We start from the raw sequence: 15,773 nt of genomic DNA, 5'->3' as shown, positions 1-15,773 counted from the left end.
GTGGTGAACGGGTGTCCGGGGTCGGGGCGCTGGGCCCGGGGGCTCGGGGGTGAGCGGAGCCCCACGGAGGGCGGCACCCCTGGGGACCCGAGCCCCCGCGCCCCGCCCGTCCGGGCCTGCCCGGGTCCCGAAGTCGGGGAGCCTTGGAGGCCCCGGGGCAGCGCGGGGCGGGGGCGCCTTCGGGGTCGCCGGGGCCGGCTGGGTCCCGAGGACGCGGGGGCGGGCGGCACCTGCCCCTCACCTGCCCCTCACCTGCCCCTCACCTGCCGCAGGTGTGCGCCTGCCCGGGGAGGCGGGGCCGCGGGAGCGCCCTTCCTGTTCCCGGGCAGGTGTCGGCGGCGGCGGGGCGCGAGTGAGTAGGGGTGCGGGCGGCCGAGCCGCAGGGCGGGGGCGCGGGGGGCGGGGGGCGGGGGTGCCCCCGAGGTCGCCAGGCGGCCGGGCCCCGGGGAGCCTCCTGGGCGGGGAGGCCTGGGCGCGGACGGGGCGGGCCGTGGGCGGCTGGGCCCGGGCTGCAGTGTCCTCCTCGGCTTCCGCAAAGGCCCCGCCCGGGCCCCTGCCCCGGGAGTCGGAATCCGTGGGACCCAGAAAGTTCTAGGAGGAGGGGTTTCCCCCGCCTGGGAGCGTGCAGGCCCCGATTCCTGTTCTCGGGAATGTCCCTAGTGGGACCCGCAGCCGGGAACCGCAGGTGCAGCGCGGCTGCCCAGCTGTTTGCAAACTACCATGTTGGAGGTTAGAACCATCCAAATAAGCTCCGATCTCCATCCTGCTCACCCTGTTTAAAGTCAGGAGGACTGGCTGTTTGTTTTGCGAACGCCCTATTAAAGTTTCCATAAAACGAGAAAATAGGAACCTCATCTTCTGTCAGATTAAAACCAGACATCTCTGCTCATCCAGTGATTGGAAGCCTTTATTCCACTTAGTGCCGACTCTCAGGAGAGCTCTCACTATTCGGGAGTAGGATGTGGTGCTTCAAAAGCAAGGCTGGTGCGGGCCAGAGGGAAGGAAGCGGGCCGGCTGCCCTGCCCAGAAGTCCTTCTACCTGTCGCCTTGTTTGCAGGTGTGTCATGGTGACACGTGACCCTACACAATTGAAACCCTAAGCACAGTGACCTTTCTGTTTTCTCTGGGAAGAGTCCATGCTCCACAGCAGATGATCAGGCTGGAGGGGCAGGTGTAGCCCCACGCCGAGCCAGGGTCACTCTCTAGTTTGGAAAAAGATAAAGTGAGTGTTAATCAAGGTTCTTCTTATGCTGACACTTAAGTGCTCACCACTCCCTCCTCCTTGTCCCACATCTGCAGCCCCAGGTCAGGGGGAGGAGAGAGACGCACAGGATGCGCTAATTTGGAGCTCCAATGGCCAGTCTGGTTTCAGGTTTGGACTCTGAAGGCTGCTAATATGACCAGAGAGACCGGTTTTGATTTCTGGAACTGACAAGCTTGGTCCCCTTGAGTCAAAGGAAGTGGTTACACCATGGCCACAGAAAGATAAGAATCCACTTAACAAACAATGTCCGGGGCAGCCCGGGTGGCTCGGCGGTTTGGCGTCGCCTTCAGTCCAGGGCCTGATCCTGGGGTCCCGGGATCAAGTCCCGCATTGGGCTCCCTGCATGGAGCCTGCTTCTCCCTCTGCCTGGGTCTCCGCCTCTCTCTCTGTGTCTCTCATGAATAAATGAATAAAATCTTAAAAAAAAAAAAAAAAAAACAATGTCCATAGTTGTCAGCGGTGTTCAAGACAGGAATGTTCTTAAAAGCTTCTGAGCTAAGGGCAGTATGTCAAAATCTAAAAAATTACATAGATGGCCGAAGTTTCTTTTATCTTCACTAAGATTTAATCTGTTTATTCTACATATTTCCTTAGCAATGTCTAGTCCTTTGATTTTGGTTAGAGTTTTATCAATTCAGTAAACTAACTTTTATTTCATGTAAGTTATGAGGCTTATTAATTTGGTTAATATCTAATTAACGTGCATTTAGAAAACGGTTTCTAAATTTCTAGGCTTTTCCTGTAGGTACCTCTCTCGTAGTCAGGCATCCACTGAGGAAGCGTATAATGGAAGCTTGTTGATACGAGGGAAAAGTCTGGGAAGCCCCGGCGCTGAGTGATGGGGGAGGCTTGACGGGGTCAGTTTCTCTCCCAAACCCTAGGTTATTGCCCGTGATCAGTATGTAAATTATTTCCACAGCTTAAGCTCCTTTCAAGCTTTTGAGGTTTCCAAAGTAAAAATTTTCTTCCCTGTATTTTAGAAAGTCTTAATTTAAAAAAAAAAGTTTTAGTATAGACATTTTCAAATGTTTTAATCACTTTTTTTGTATTTTTTTTTTGTATATTTTTTTATTGGAGTTCGGTTTGCCAACATATAGTACAACCCCCAGTGCTCATCCCATCCAGCGCCCCCCTCGGTACCCATCACCCAGTCACCCCGTACCCCCTCTCTCCTCCCCTTCCACCACCCCTTGTTCGTTTCCCAGAGTTAGGAATCTCTCACATTCTGTCTCCCTCTCTGATATTTCCCACCCATCTTCTCTCCTTTCCCCTTTAATCACTTTTTAAAGAAAATTTTAAGCTAAGTTTCTTAGCTTGAGGTTTGGCAGGCATAGACTCTCAGGCGGAAACTCAAATATTCTTAGAGAATTTGCTTTGCCTTGGGATTCAAGAGACTCAAGGCTTTTATGAATGTTGCGATGCTGATCGTGACTTAAGGTTGAAAAGCTTCTTTAGTAATGACCTGCATCTTCACAGCTTCAGTCACACGACGATGCCAGCGTTCTGGCCAGACCGTGCCCTCCGCACCCCCTGCAGCACAGCAGAGGACGGCGCGTGGGCTGTGACTCGATGCTGAGGACAGGAGCTGAGGCTAATATCTAAATTGTTATTATTATTCGTTGGCTCTGACGGAGAAATTCACCATATATAACTATGACCAGGCAATATGATTTTATCAGAAATTTTTAAAAAATATGTGGTATTAAAACAAATTAGCTAGCGTCTTGTACAGTTCGGCCGAGCGCGGAGGCATCCTGACCGCGACCAGGCTCGTGAACCCCGGTGCAGTGACGGGGTTTAGACACGGCCCTCTGGTGTGCAGGCGCCATGGGCTGCATCTGAATTCCCAAGCCCAATAGCCCCCTTCCCGTGTTTACAGAAAGGGCTGCGACCTTTCCCCACAGCAGGATGTTTGCAATAGCAGCTCTCAACTGTGGAATTTGCTTATTTGACTGGTTCAGTTCTGCTTGCTTGATAGGGTTCACAGCAGAAAGTCTTCGGGGCTAAGATTTATGTACTATTTACTAAGTTTTAGTTGCATGTGTCAGAAAATCTGATCCAAATTGGCTTTAGCAGAAAAGGAAAACATGCTGGTCCAAGTGTGAACAGTCCCGGAGCTGCTGGGGCTTCAGCTGTTGACAAGACCTGCACTCCAGCAGGGCCTGCAGAGCCCACATTGTCTCTGCAAGTCTTGTCAAATGCCCTTCTGCGTGGCTTTGCTCTCAGGCTCTCCTCCTGCGGTGACAAAGTCGTGTAGCAAGTCCAAACGGAAGCGCCTGGGGAGGAGGACTTCTGGCAGCATCGCACAAGTGTTGATGAGGTGCTGGTAGGTTGGCTTTGGCTGGAGTTCTGCTGTGGCCCAAGATCTGCCCTGACTTGCCCACTTGGGTCGCCCACTCCCTTGCAGGGGCGGCATCACTGAAACAGGCAGACTGTGCTGGTTCTGAAATAAGCCACAGATATGTAGCAGCAGAAGGAGCACATGGCTGCCACAGTTTTCTGATCCAATTCAGTAAGTTGTTCTGAGCATCCAGATGCACGAAAGGGCACTGCAGAGATGGGTGAGAGGTGCTGCTTCTGGCCTTAAGGGTTGTAGTTCAATGGTGGACAAACAGCATTGGGAACACAAAGGAAGTCGGAAGAAAAGACAGTTGGGTGGGGGTGAGCCTCAAATCACAAACTCAAGTGCTGAAGATATGAAGACGTATCACGAGCGCTCATTTTCTACCAAGTTGGGCTCTCTTCGTCCTCCCCGGAGGCCGTCCTGTCTCAGGCTGACGCCAGGTCTGGGCTAGCACTGCCCGCTCGGACTTGCTTTGGTCTCCGTTACTGCTAGTCCTGTCACTGCTGCCCTGCTGCCCCTTGCTGCACTCACAAGGCCCTGGCAGTCCACCCGATAGTGCAGCAGCACGTTCTGCCTGCAAGCAGAGATGCTGGGCCTGCTGCGCCCCTGGGCTGACAGGAGCCTTGTGGGGTGAGCCTCATTGGCACTGGGCTTGCGTGAGGCTGGAGCACTGGGCTCCTGGCAACCAGACCTCCTTGGGTTTCCTTCTCTTTTTCAATCTCTCTTTCTTTAGAGGACCTGGAAAGGACTCCACTGGGCGCTACTTGTCAGCTTGTCCCTGGCTTCCCTCTGGCCCTCCTCTCTCGTAAGGCCTGGGAAATATTATAGAGTCCAAGAGCCAGAGAAATTTTGCTATTACTCAGCACATTTCCTCCTAAACCCATTGGATTTCCATATGTAAATGGACTCTGCTAGTCCTCACAGGGATTTGATCTTTAATTCCCCAAAGGCACACAAATAGCTTTTTCATCTAACACGTGTGCTGGGCACCTAACTCTGTGTCATTATGGCATGTGCTGGAGATATTATGGTGAAGAAAACAAAATAGTTCATGTGCTTACCCCCATGGAGCTTATATTGCTGTGAAGGAGATGTGCACGAAGGACCATGATAGATAGATATGGCGGATGGAGAGATCTGACAGATGCAGAGATATGATGGATGGATAAACAGATATGGCAGATGGACAAACATGACGGATGGAGAGACATGACGGATGAAGAGATATGATGGATGGAGAGGCATGATGGATAGGACAGATGGAGAGATGATAGATGGAGAGACATGACAGATGGAGAGATGATGGATGGATAAATATGGATGGATGAATAGACATGATGGATAGACATGATAGATGGAGAGACAAGACAGATGGAGAGATATGGATGGAGAGACATGACGGATGGAGAGACATGACAGATGAAGAGATATGATGGAGAGACATGACAGATAGGACAGATCGAGAGATATGATGGAGAGACATGACAGATGGAGAGATATGATGGATGGATAGGCATGATGGATGGAGAGATCTGACAGATGGAGAAATATGATGGATAAATAGATATGGCAGATGGAGAGACATGACAGATGAAGAGATATGGAGAGACATGACGAATAGACAGGACAGATGGAGAGATATGGATGGAGAGACATGATGGAGATATATGGATGGAGAGATATGGATGGAGAGACATGACATGGAGAGATATGATGGATGGATAGACATGATGGATAGACATGATGGATGGATAGGCATGATGGATGAAGAGATATGACAGATGGAGAGACAAGACAGATGGAGAGATATGGATGGAGAGACATGGTGGATGGATAGATATGACATGACGGATAGATAAGGCAGATACAGACAGATATAATTGACAGATATGTTAGAGATGCAGACATGTAGATGTATGGTTGACAGAGTAAGGATATAAGCTGTGGTGCAGACTAAGTATGGGAAACCTTTGAGGGATGTAAGCATTGGATACTGTTACCTTAGCTATTACGTAAATGGAACATCTCTTTGGAGAAATGACCATAGGGGTTCAAGACTAGGAACAGAGAAACCAGTCAGGAGGCTTTGAACAGACACCACAAGAGCTCGTCGTCTTGGGCCAGGCTGGTGGCGGGAAGGAGGTGAGGTGTGATCAGATCTTGAGTAAATGTTGAAGGCTTCTGTCCTGGCGTGGTGTGCTGATGGACGGCTGTGGCCCTGAGAGCAACGATAGAGAAGCTGCAGTTGGCCCAGGTTCTGGGCGTGAGCTCCCAGGTGGAGAAAGGCCACCTGGAGAGAGAGGAAGCTGGGGCGCAGGTGGGGCCCTGGTGGGCTCACGAGCGGGCCAGTATAATTTGAGATGCTGACTTGATTGAGAAAGTCACTGAGACTGAGAGCCTGCAATTTAGGGGAAAGTTCAAGAGTAGATAAAACTTGGAGAATTGTCAGAGCTAAGTTGTGCTTACAGTCGCGGGCCTGAGAGTTGCATGTAATGGGAAAGAGCGGGGCCTGGGGGACGGGAGGACCCTGGCAAGAGGCCGAGAGACAGCCTGGCCTCTCCTTTCCGGCAGCCTTGGTGGCCGCCCTGAAGCCACACCTGGGGCAGGTTTGCTCCTGAGCTCCCGGGTCACGGACTGGCTGGTGCGAGCCGCGGCGGACGGAGGGACAGTCTCTGAGGCGTGGGGCAAGGAGGCCCTGCTGTGGGCCCAGAGCCCACCACCGGGAGGTCCGCCCTGGCTCCGTGACCCCAAGGGCCACTCTGAAGCAGCATGTACAATTGGCCTCGAAAAATTAGTTGTATTTCAAGAGGTCAGAGGCTGGCAGTGGTTTCCTTAAAGGGCCAGGGAAAGAAACTTGAAGATATACGTAGGCCCTTACCCAGCAAGACCGAACAACCAACCACAATTTTCGCGGTTGCTGAGAACTGAAGTATGCTGACCGGGCCCGTGTTCTGGTGATGCTCGTCTCAGGATGAGGCCGTGTGAGTCTCTAGACGAGAACACATTTTGCTACTTGAGATTCTCAAAGTTACTGTTCCTTAGCCTCAAAATAAGTCCCACGTGTTCAGCTGTTAATGCCGGTCCGTGGTGTGGTTTTACTGATGACACCTCTGAAAATGCATTTTTTTACACAAAATATTATTATTCGTTCGATTTAATATGTTCAACCATTAAAAATGTAAAAACTGTTCTTACTTTCCAGGCGCTAGGTGAGCAGGGTCCCCCGTCAATTCGCCACCCCCAACCTCCCAGCGTGGGCTCTGGGACCAGCAGCAGGGCTCCTTAAGGTGTTGCTCCTTTCTGGGAGCGTGATGAAGAGCTTCCTCGGGGCGGGGTGGGAGGAAGGCTGCAAGAGGGACAGGCGGGGTCAGCCCGTGGCAGGGACGCTGGCCGCAGGCCCAGGACAGGGAACCTGAGCTCGCGGCTCCATCCGCAGCCCGGGAGGCCCGGCAGCCCTGCGCGGTCGGCCTGTGGGAGCCTGGCCCTCCCCGACTCGCCCTTGCCGGGGCTCTCGGCCCGGGTGCACCCGGGACAAACACCTGCCACGGGCCTCCCTCGCAGCCTCTGCAGCCACCCCCCGGGCCGGAGCCCCTAGATGGGCCACGGGCACCAGGAGGGGCACGAGACAGGACCCCAGTGCACCGAAGCCTTCTAAGGTGTCCACCTACTGGAGACAAGGGACGTTCCCGTAAACTCTTCAGCACCTCATAGAAAGGCAAAGCCAGTGCTTTGAGTTTGCAGAAGGGCTTGAAATGGTGAGTTACGAGCACCACATAATCCGGGAGATAAGAACGGGACCGTGTAGCCTGATCGCCCGCGACGTCTCTGTCCCTGTGTCCGCCTCTCCAAACTGATTAGATGGAAAACAAGCCAAATCTGCTCTTACGTCGGAAAATGAAAATTGCAAAGACTCCTCCACCGTCTCCCTTCTTCAAAGATGAGAAATAATTTTTAAAATGTAGTAATTTCAGCCGCAATATCAGTAATTGTTGCGGTAATATCAGCCGCAATAAAAAGCGTCCACCGTCAGGCACTCACCACATTAAGGGTCACGCCTCCCCGGGGTAGTAACCCAGCCGCGGGCGGCTCTCCCCTGAGGCCATCAGGGGTCTCATGTCCACCCCCCGAGCGGCTGTGACAGCGACAGGAAGGAGGCTGGAGAGGCCCGTACTTCTCAGGCGTCCTGGCATGGAGGTGACACGTTGCCCTCGCCCCGGGGACTGCGGCCACTATAACATGGAAGCGCCCATGGGGTGGCAGCTGGCTGTCCCGGCCCCAGCATGGAGCGGAGCCTCTGCACGGTTCATGGGTGCTGGGACAGGTGCGGTCACCACGTCCCGTCGGGCCCCAGTGGGAACTAGGAACCGGGTAGCTCACCTGGTAATGGTGCGTGTGTCTAACGAGGCAGCCGTCCCCGTGCCCGGTGCGCTGCCCCAGATCCTGTCCCGTAGCAGCCGGATGGGGGACGCCGCCTCTTCCTTGGGACGTGCTCACCGGTCGCAGCTTTGTGCCACCGTATCCCGCAAACAGCCCTTGCCGTGTGTGTCCCACCCCAGGCGCTGGGCACCCAGGACAGAGCGCACGTCCTCGGGGAGCCACGCTGCCTCCAGGGGAGACGATAGGGGCCCAAGTACCTTTATGGGAATTGGAATTGCTCTAGTGCGTATTTTTTCTAAGACCCTCTAAACGCAAACAGGGTAATCAAAGCAGTAGGAAAGGGCAGACTGAAGGTCGCTAGTAAATGGACATAATTTTCAATGGCTTTCTCGAGATTCCTTCCTATAAACATTTCACGTGCTTCCAAAAATCTTTCTGTGGTCATCTCTGTGCTTAAAACTAACGACTGGGCAGCCCGGGTGGCTCAGCGGTTGAGCACCTGCCTTTGGCCCAGGGTGTGATCCTGGAGTCCTGGGATCGAGTCCCGCGGAGGGCTCCCGGCATGGAGCCTGCTTCTCCCTCAGCCTGTGTCTCTGCCTCTCTCTGTATCTCTCGTGAATAAATAAATAAAATATTTTTTAAAAATTATTAAAAAAAACTAATGACTGCCACCAAAAGCAGCAGAGCCCCAAGAGCACGAGGCTTCCATCGGTGGGACAGCTTTGCCCTAAGCAAGCACATGGCTGCACGATGAGGAGTAACTTCAGGTCCTAAAAATCCAGGACCTGGCAGTGACTGCCCTGCGTGGCAGGTGCAAGGGGACAGACAACGTGAAGGGCACCGATCCGTGACAGAGCTCTCGCGGTGGGGCTCACAAGGTGCCCCAACATGCGAAATATCTAATTACCTAATATTCGGCGTATGCTGAACACTCTGCTATGGAATGTCTCGGACACACGAGGGACCAGTGAAGGGACGCGATTTGCACCTGCGGCCTCCTCTAGAGCCGAAGGGAGCACTAACCTGCAGGCAGCACCTGGGGGGCCTTCCCCAGGACCACCCCAGCCCCCAGCCAAATACCATTGGGTTTCTGTTATGTATATTTATATCTTCTAGATGAATTTTACACATAAATATTGTGTATATTTTGTTACAGGTAGATTTTATCATTTATGCATACGTGTTGTGTAAATGTAGATGCTTGGGCAGCCCTGGGGGGCTCACCGGTTTAGAGCCGCCTTCAGCCTGCATCGTGATCCTGGGGTCCCAGGATCGAGTCCCACGTCGGGCTCCCTGCATGGAGCCTGCTTCTCCCTTTCCTGTGTCTCTGCCTCTCTCTCTCTCTCTCTCTCTGTGTCTCTTATGAATAAATAAATGAAATTAAAAATATATATATAAAAAAATAAATGTATGTGCTTGCTCTCGTCTGTGTCTGTGTGTGGTCCCCCGCGTGTCTTCATGCAGCTTGTTCTTCCTCTGTTATCCCTACTTTCCCACGGAGACATGCATGTGTCTAGTTGAACGCAGCTTTCAGGCTACACCAGACCAAAGTCATTCATCCTCTTCTTGGGGAAAATTTGTTTCCTTCTTTGGATGCGTTTCTGTGTCGTTGTCAGTTTGCTGTCAGGAACCCTGCGGCAGTGCCCGGGGCCCGCCACAGAGATCTGCCGACGTGGGGCAGGGCCACGCTTGCGCCGAGGCTCCGGGCCGCTCCCTGGCGTCTCTCCGAGCCCCTCGTGACTCTTACCCATCGTGGGAGGCGGCTGCGGTGCTCTCACCCCATGCCCCCTCGTCGCACCTGCCGAGGCCCCGTGTCCCCCACTCAGCCCCGAGGCCCCCGCACACCCGCGGGCCTTCGCCCGCTCCCACAAGAGGTGCATGTCCTGACCACGGCCCCCACGGTGCTGGCACTGACTTCTACCCCGACAGGACATGACACTGCCCTTCTGTCCCGACCCACACGCCCCACGTGTCACGTCCACACCAGCCACAGAGTTTTCTGTTCCGTGAATCAACTAACCGGACACTTTGCCCAGTTTTCTGTTGTGCTACTTGTATTTTTATTGATTTTTTCAAGGTCTCTGTGTATTCTGGACCCCAGATCTCTGACATTTATACGTATGACAGATACCGTCCAGCATTTCAGTTGAATTTTTATTTTTCAGATGTATGTTGATACAACTTTTTCTTAACTTTAACTGAGTATATCTGTAGTTTCCCCTTCTTATTGTGGATTATTTAGGGCATTCCTCCGTTGCCCAAATAGTCAAGATATTTTCTATTACTTTTGTTCTTTTTTTTAAGATTTTATTTATTTATTTATTTATTTATTCATTCATTCATTCATTCATTCATTCATTCATTCATGAGAGACATGGAGAGAGAGGCAGAGACACAGGCAGAGGGAGAAGCAGGCTCCATGCAGGGAGCCCGACGTGGGACTTGATCCCGGGACTCCAGGATCACGCCCTGAGCCAGAGGCAGATGCTCAACCACTGATCCATCCAGTCGTCCCCATTACTTTCATTCTAAAAGTACTAAATTTTGCATTCAGTATTAAGGCGATCAATTATTGAAATTGTGTATGATGTGATATTATATTCTTATTTTGTTTTCATTTGAACCACCATCTGTCCCAGAATAATGTATTCAAGTACCCCGTTATCTCTGTCATATATTTTTAAATATGTGAATACATATATGAATATTTTTTCTTTTGTTAGAAAGGTGACATTTTTTTATAAATTTATTTTTTATTGGTGTTCAATTTGCCAACATATAGAATAACACCCAGTGCTCATCCCATCAAGTGCCCCCCTCAGTGCCCGTCACCCAGTTACCCCCACCCCCCGCCCACCTCCCCTTCCACCTTAAGTGCTATAGATTATTCAGTAAGTTGTGCTGTATATGTAAAAAATATTAGGTTCCTACTTCATATCCTACACCAATGTGAGTTTGAGATGCACCAAATAGTTAACGTAAAATATAAGCTCTGGAAGAGGCTATAGCATAATGACCATATAGTTTTGTTTTGTTTTAATTAAGGCCTTTAGTCACAGTATTAGAAAGATGAAAACAGTAGAAAGGCTAGAGAAATGTTGCCATGTAAGTAAAAACATATGCTGAAAAACTATAAATAATTTTTTTTTTTTAGAAAAGCTGCAGAGACATAGATTTACAACATGATTAAAATTATAGACAAAAAGAGTATGGCACCAGAAAAACAGTCAAAGAATGTGAACAGAAAATAAGCAAAACAGGAAATGTAAACAAACAAAAGAAAAATTCACTAGTATTCAGATAAATCCAAATAAAATGTGTTATGCTGTTTTCTAATGTACGGACTTCGCCGTTACCAGTGTCGCCTGTAACGTGGGAATTTTTATGGTAATACCCAGTGGTTCTAAACTTGGGGACTGTTTTGGGCGCCTGGGTGGCTCCGTCAGTGAAACCTGGGTAGTATCTGTAGGAGGCAAATTTGTTGTTTGTTTTTTTTTAAGATTTATTTATTATTTATTTATTAGTGAGAGACACAGAGAGAGAGAGAGAAGGAGGCAGAGACACAGGCAGAGGGAGAAGCAGGCTCCATGCAGGGAGCCGGACGCGGGACTCGATCCCGGGACCCCGGTGTCATGCCCTGGGCTGAAGGAGGCGCTAAACTGCTGAGCCACCCGGGCTGCCCTGTAGGAGGCAATTTGATGATGTAATGAAAAGCTAACAAACTTCTTTTTGTTTTTGATTCATTGATGCCAACCCTTGAGACTCTATCCTAAGATGATTGTCAGCCAACAGCGGTATCTGTAAAAGCAGAAAATGGAAATAATCTACATATTTGGCAATAGGAGTCAATTGAGGCATACACAAAAATGCAGACAGTAGTGTCGGTGGATATTGATAGTGGGGGTGGCTTTTTCCTCGATATTTTCGTATGTGTATGTTTTCTTTTTTCTTTACAATATGCTTCTGCCATATTTTCTGATCATTTAAAAATACAGATTTTTTTTTTGTCATACTTGGGCCTTTTGCACTATGAATTTGAAAACTAATTCTCACTTAATTTCTGGTTCTTTTATGGTTTGATTTTTGGCATTTCAAATCATTGATGAATTTGGAGTTTGTCCATAAGTAACATGAAGCTGTGGATGATTTTTTTCCCCAAAAAGATCACTATTTATTGTGTAACATAGCTTTTCTACATTGACTTAAGGTGCTTTTTTATTATATATTAAATTACTTTTATATATTTGGGCCAATTTCTGAATTTTCTACTTTGTAAAATTGACTCTTCTACCTATACTTGCATCTACTACAAATTATGGAGGCTTTATCACACGTTGCAGCTTCTGGCAGAGAATCACCTCTCCGTTATTTTTCTGTTATATACTTTTCCCGCATATTTTCTCGCTTGTTTATTTTTCCATATGAACTTGTGAATCATTTTGTTTGGTCAGGATACTTGTAAAATTTACAAGAGATGAACTTGTCGTCGTTAAGACAAAAAGTCGAAAAACCATCATAGGAACGTTGAAAAGACAAATGACAAGCCGCAAATCAAAATTTGTAACTCATGTTCTAGAAAAACCTTAATTCCCTTACTTTATAAATGAGTAAGAAATAAGAAATACTGCCCTGGTGGGACAGCACGAGGGATTGGAGGGGATGGAAAGTTACTTGACGTCACTCAACAAGTGAAAGCCCAGGGAGAGGTTCAGACACTGAAAGCTCCCGCCACTTACTGTGACCCCCAGAAACCGGCAGATATGCCAGGGATGTGCTCCTGCAGGGGGGAGATGGGGGGGCGACCCCCGGAAAGGCCTGGACTCCGAGATGTGCTCCTGCAGGGGGGAGATCCAGGGCAGGGGAGTGGGGGGCGACCCCCGGGACCGCCCGGGCTCCAACCTGGAGGCACCTGCAAGCCCCGGGGCGGGGGGTCACCCGTGCCTGTCTCTGGCTGCAGGAGAGACCTGGGCCTGGGGAGCCCAGGACCCCGGATCTGCAAGGCAGGGTCTGCAGGGGGCGGCGAGGCACCGGGGACCAGCCCACCCCGCCAGGCGCCGGCTTCCACTGGAGAGGCCCGTGGGGAGCCCCTGGATGGGGCACCGGGGCGGAGCCTGAGCGGCCCCACTGCTCGGGCGGGTCAGGACCCCGTGAGGCGCCCCGCCCGGGCTGCTGCGGGCATCAGGGACCACCCGGGGTGGGGGGCATACCTGCCAGCCACCCCTCAACCTCAGAAACGGGTGGCCCACATCCCAAGAGGCCAAAGAGAACGCCATTGTCCGACGAGGACAAAGAAGTATCTTTTACAATATGCCCAAGTATTGAAAGAACAACATACTGAGGACAGAAATGGAAAAACCAGAACAAATGGAACTTTCAGAGCTGAAAGTGTCAGGTGGAAGTGAAAAATGCATTCGATGGCCTGAACGGCTCCCCTGGCCCTGAAGCCTCTTGTTCTGTGGCCCTTGCGCTTCCTCCTCCTGTGACAAAGGGCCGGCCCTTCAGGGCCCGAGGGTGCTGCGCCCGGTGGTGGCCCGACTCCCCCAGGACGTGCAGGGGGGACTCATCCGCAGCTCCGGAGTCCCTCCCACCGTCACTGACGAGGATAATCCATAGGATAGCTCCACATTTTGACGTGGATTTTATCCAGGATTTTATAATTTCTGGGATTTTGAGGGTTTAGGGTTTCCCAACCTCAGAGTGAATTCATCAGGAGAATAGAGATGAGACAATAATTTGAGCATTTCCAGTTCATTTCTTTTGCTAGAAGGATGCTATTTGTTAATGCTCAATTGTGCATGAGAAGAAATGAAATTATAATAGATTCCTAACTCCTACTTACTGGATTTTTTCATTAAAATCTCTCTCTCTCTTTTTTTTTTTAATCTTTCAGTGAACAATCCTATACCTTCCAATTTGAAATCAGAAGCAAAAAAGGCTGCTAAAATCCTGAGAGAATTCACGGAAATAACTTCCAGAAATGGACCTGATAAGATCATTCCTGGTAAGTAAACCATGTACCTCTCATTTCTCATTTTGTTGCCTGAGCTGCTTGGTGTGGTCTTTGGCCTCAGGCCGGGGACCCCTAAGAGCACCTTATCCTCCTGGCTGGTCTGCCAGAGGGTCTCCCGGGCCCCCACACCCCCGCCCCCTCGCCCTTCCCTGCCTCCTCTTCCTGGCGCACCTGGGCTCTCCCTAAATTCACCTGTCCTCACCCTCAGTTTCTCAGGCCTTCACAACCTTATCTTGCAGAATCACTGGCTAATCTCATACATACATTTTGATTTGGGGGTTTCTCTCTTGAGATAAGATATTTGCCTTTTATCCTGCTTGAAGAAGACGCGGCTCAGTAACTCCTTGGGCCTTGAGAATGCAGAGCCTGACCTCCCGCCAGGGCTGCTGAGTCAGACGCAGACGCAGGGCCGCCCCAACCACTCTCGTTGATCTAATGGAGGCGGAGCACAGAAGACCTAGGCCGGGGTGGGAGGGGGGTTGGGAACCACTGTCTGTCCTTGGCCACGACCAGTGGCTCCTACTGGTGGTTAAGGTGAACTCATCTTGGCCAAGAGGCCAAGAAGACTCGTGTGCAAACTGGCTTGGGCACTGCACAGACTGCCTCTGCCTTCCCTTTTGACCAGTTGCCACGCAGGACGCCGATCCTGCAGGGACGAAAACTAATTTAACTTAAAAAAAAAAAAAAAACTAGATTAATTTCTTAAGCTAGATTTTTAAGTTATTTAGCAGAACGTTAAATGTTTAAAAAGATTAATGTAGGGACGCCTCAGTGGCTCAGTGGTTGGGCGTCTGCCTTCCGCCCAGGGCGTGACCCCAGGGTCCTGGGATCGAGTCCTGTGTCGGGCTCCCCGCAGGGAGCCTGCTTCTCCCTCTGCCCGTGTCTCTGTGTCTTTCTCTGTGTCTCTCATGAATACATAAAATCTTTAAAAAAAAGATTAATTTATTGTTGTTATAATAATAACAATATTCGGGATCCCTGGATGGCGCAGCGGTTTGGCGCCTGCCTTTGGCCCAGGGCGCGATCCTGGAGACCCGGGATCGAATCCCACGTCGGGCTCCCGGTGCATGGAGCCTGCTTCTCCCTCTGCCTGTGTCTCTGCCTCTCTCTCTCTCTGTGACTATCACAAATAAATAAATAAATACCTTAAAAAAAATTAATAATAACAATATTAACGATTGTTATTTTGGCGCAGTCACTGCTCCCATGGAGGACACAGTGCTTCCTGGAGCCTCGCTCCTCAAGGTGTGGACTCGACCAACTAGGGGCTTGTTAGAAATGCAGGATCTCAAGGCTCTTCTGAAGCGTAAGGAGTCAGAATCTGCATTTTTCACGAGATCTCAGTGATCTGTATGCACATACCAGTTCGATAAAATGCTGCTTTACGACTTGAAGAAAATTTAGCCAGGAAAAACGAATTTTCAGTAACAGTATTCTGAAGCAGGAGATAGAAGACACGTCTTGATATATGTGAGCATCTGCATACGCAGCCTCCTAGCCCAATTCATGAATAAATTGTATTTCCTGACACAGAAACATCTGGGTTTGGATTATCCCTCCTGGATTCTGTGCAGTGGAATTCCATCAGTGATCTGTAACCAGCGCATCAATACTGTAAATAAAAAGCCAATTGGCAAATTATTCAGGCATTAGTGGTATTTTAGTGTCTTCCAAATCTGGGTGGAAAATCCATAAACACAAACATGACATTTAAAATACGTTCATCAAAAAAATAAATAAAATAAATAAATAAAATAAATAAATTAAATAAATAAAAT

The 15,773-nt window shown here is 50.0% G+C and overlaps 1 protein-coding gene across 3 annotated transcripts in view; it reads left to right on the top strand.

Annotated features, from left to right (window-relative positions):
- Positions 1–284: 284 nt before the first annotated feature.
- Positions 285–15,773, top strand: part of SH3YL1 (SH3 and SYLF domain containing 1) — a 37,090-nt gene continuing 21,601 nt past the window's right edge. For all 3 annotated transcript variants that reach the window (XM_038560649.1, XM_038560648.1, XM_038560650.1), the window contains exons 1-2: positions 285–352; positions 13,876–13,986. In XM_038560649.1, coding sequence (XP_038416577.1) covers position 352; positions 13,876–13,986 — 112 coding nt within the window. In that variant the 5' untranslated portion in view covers positions 285–351. The remainder of the gene's footprint in view (positions 353–13,875; positions 13,987–15,773) is intronic.

Source organism: Canis lupus, chromosome 17, assembly GCF_011100685.1.
Source record: "Canis lupus familiaris isolate Mischka breed German Shepherd chromosome 17, alternate assembly UU_Cfam_GSD_1.0, whole genome shotgun sequence".
Lineage (NCBI taxonomy): Eukaryota > Metazoa > Chordata > Mammalia > Carnivora > Canidae > Canis > Canis lupus.
The sequence above is the reverse complement of the archived record's forward strand: the minus strand, read 5'-3'. Positions and strand labels throughout refer to the sequence as shown.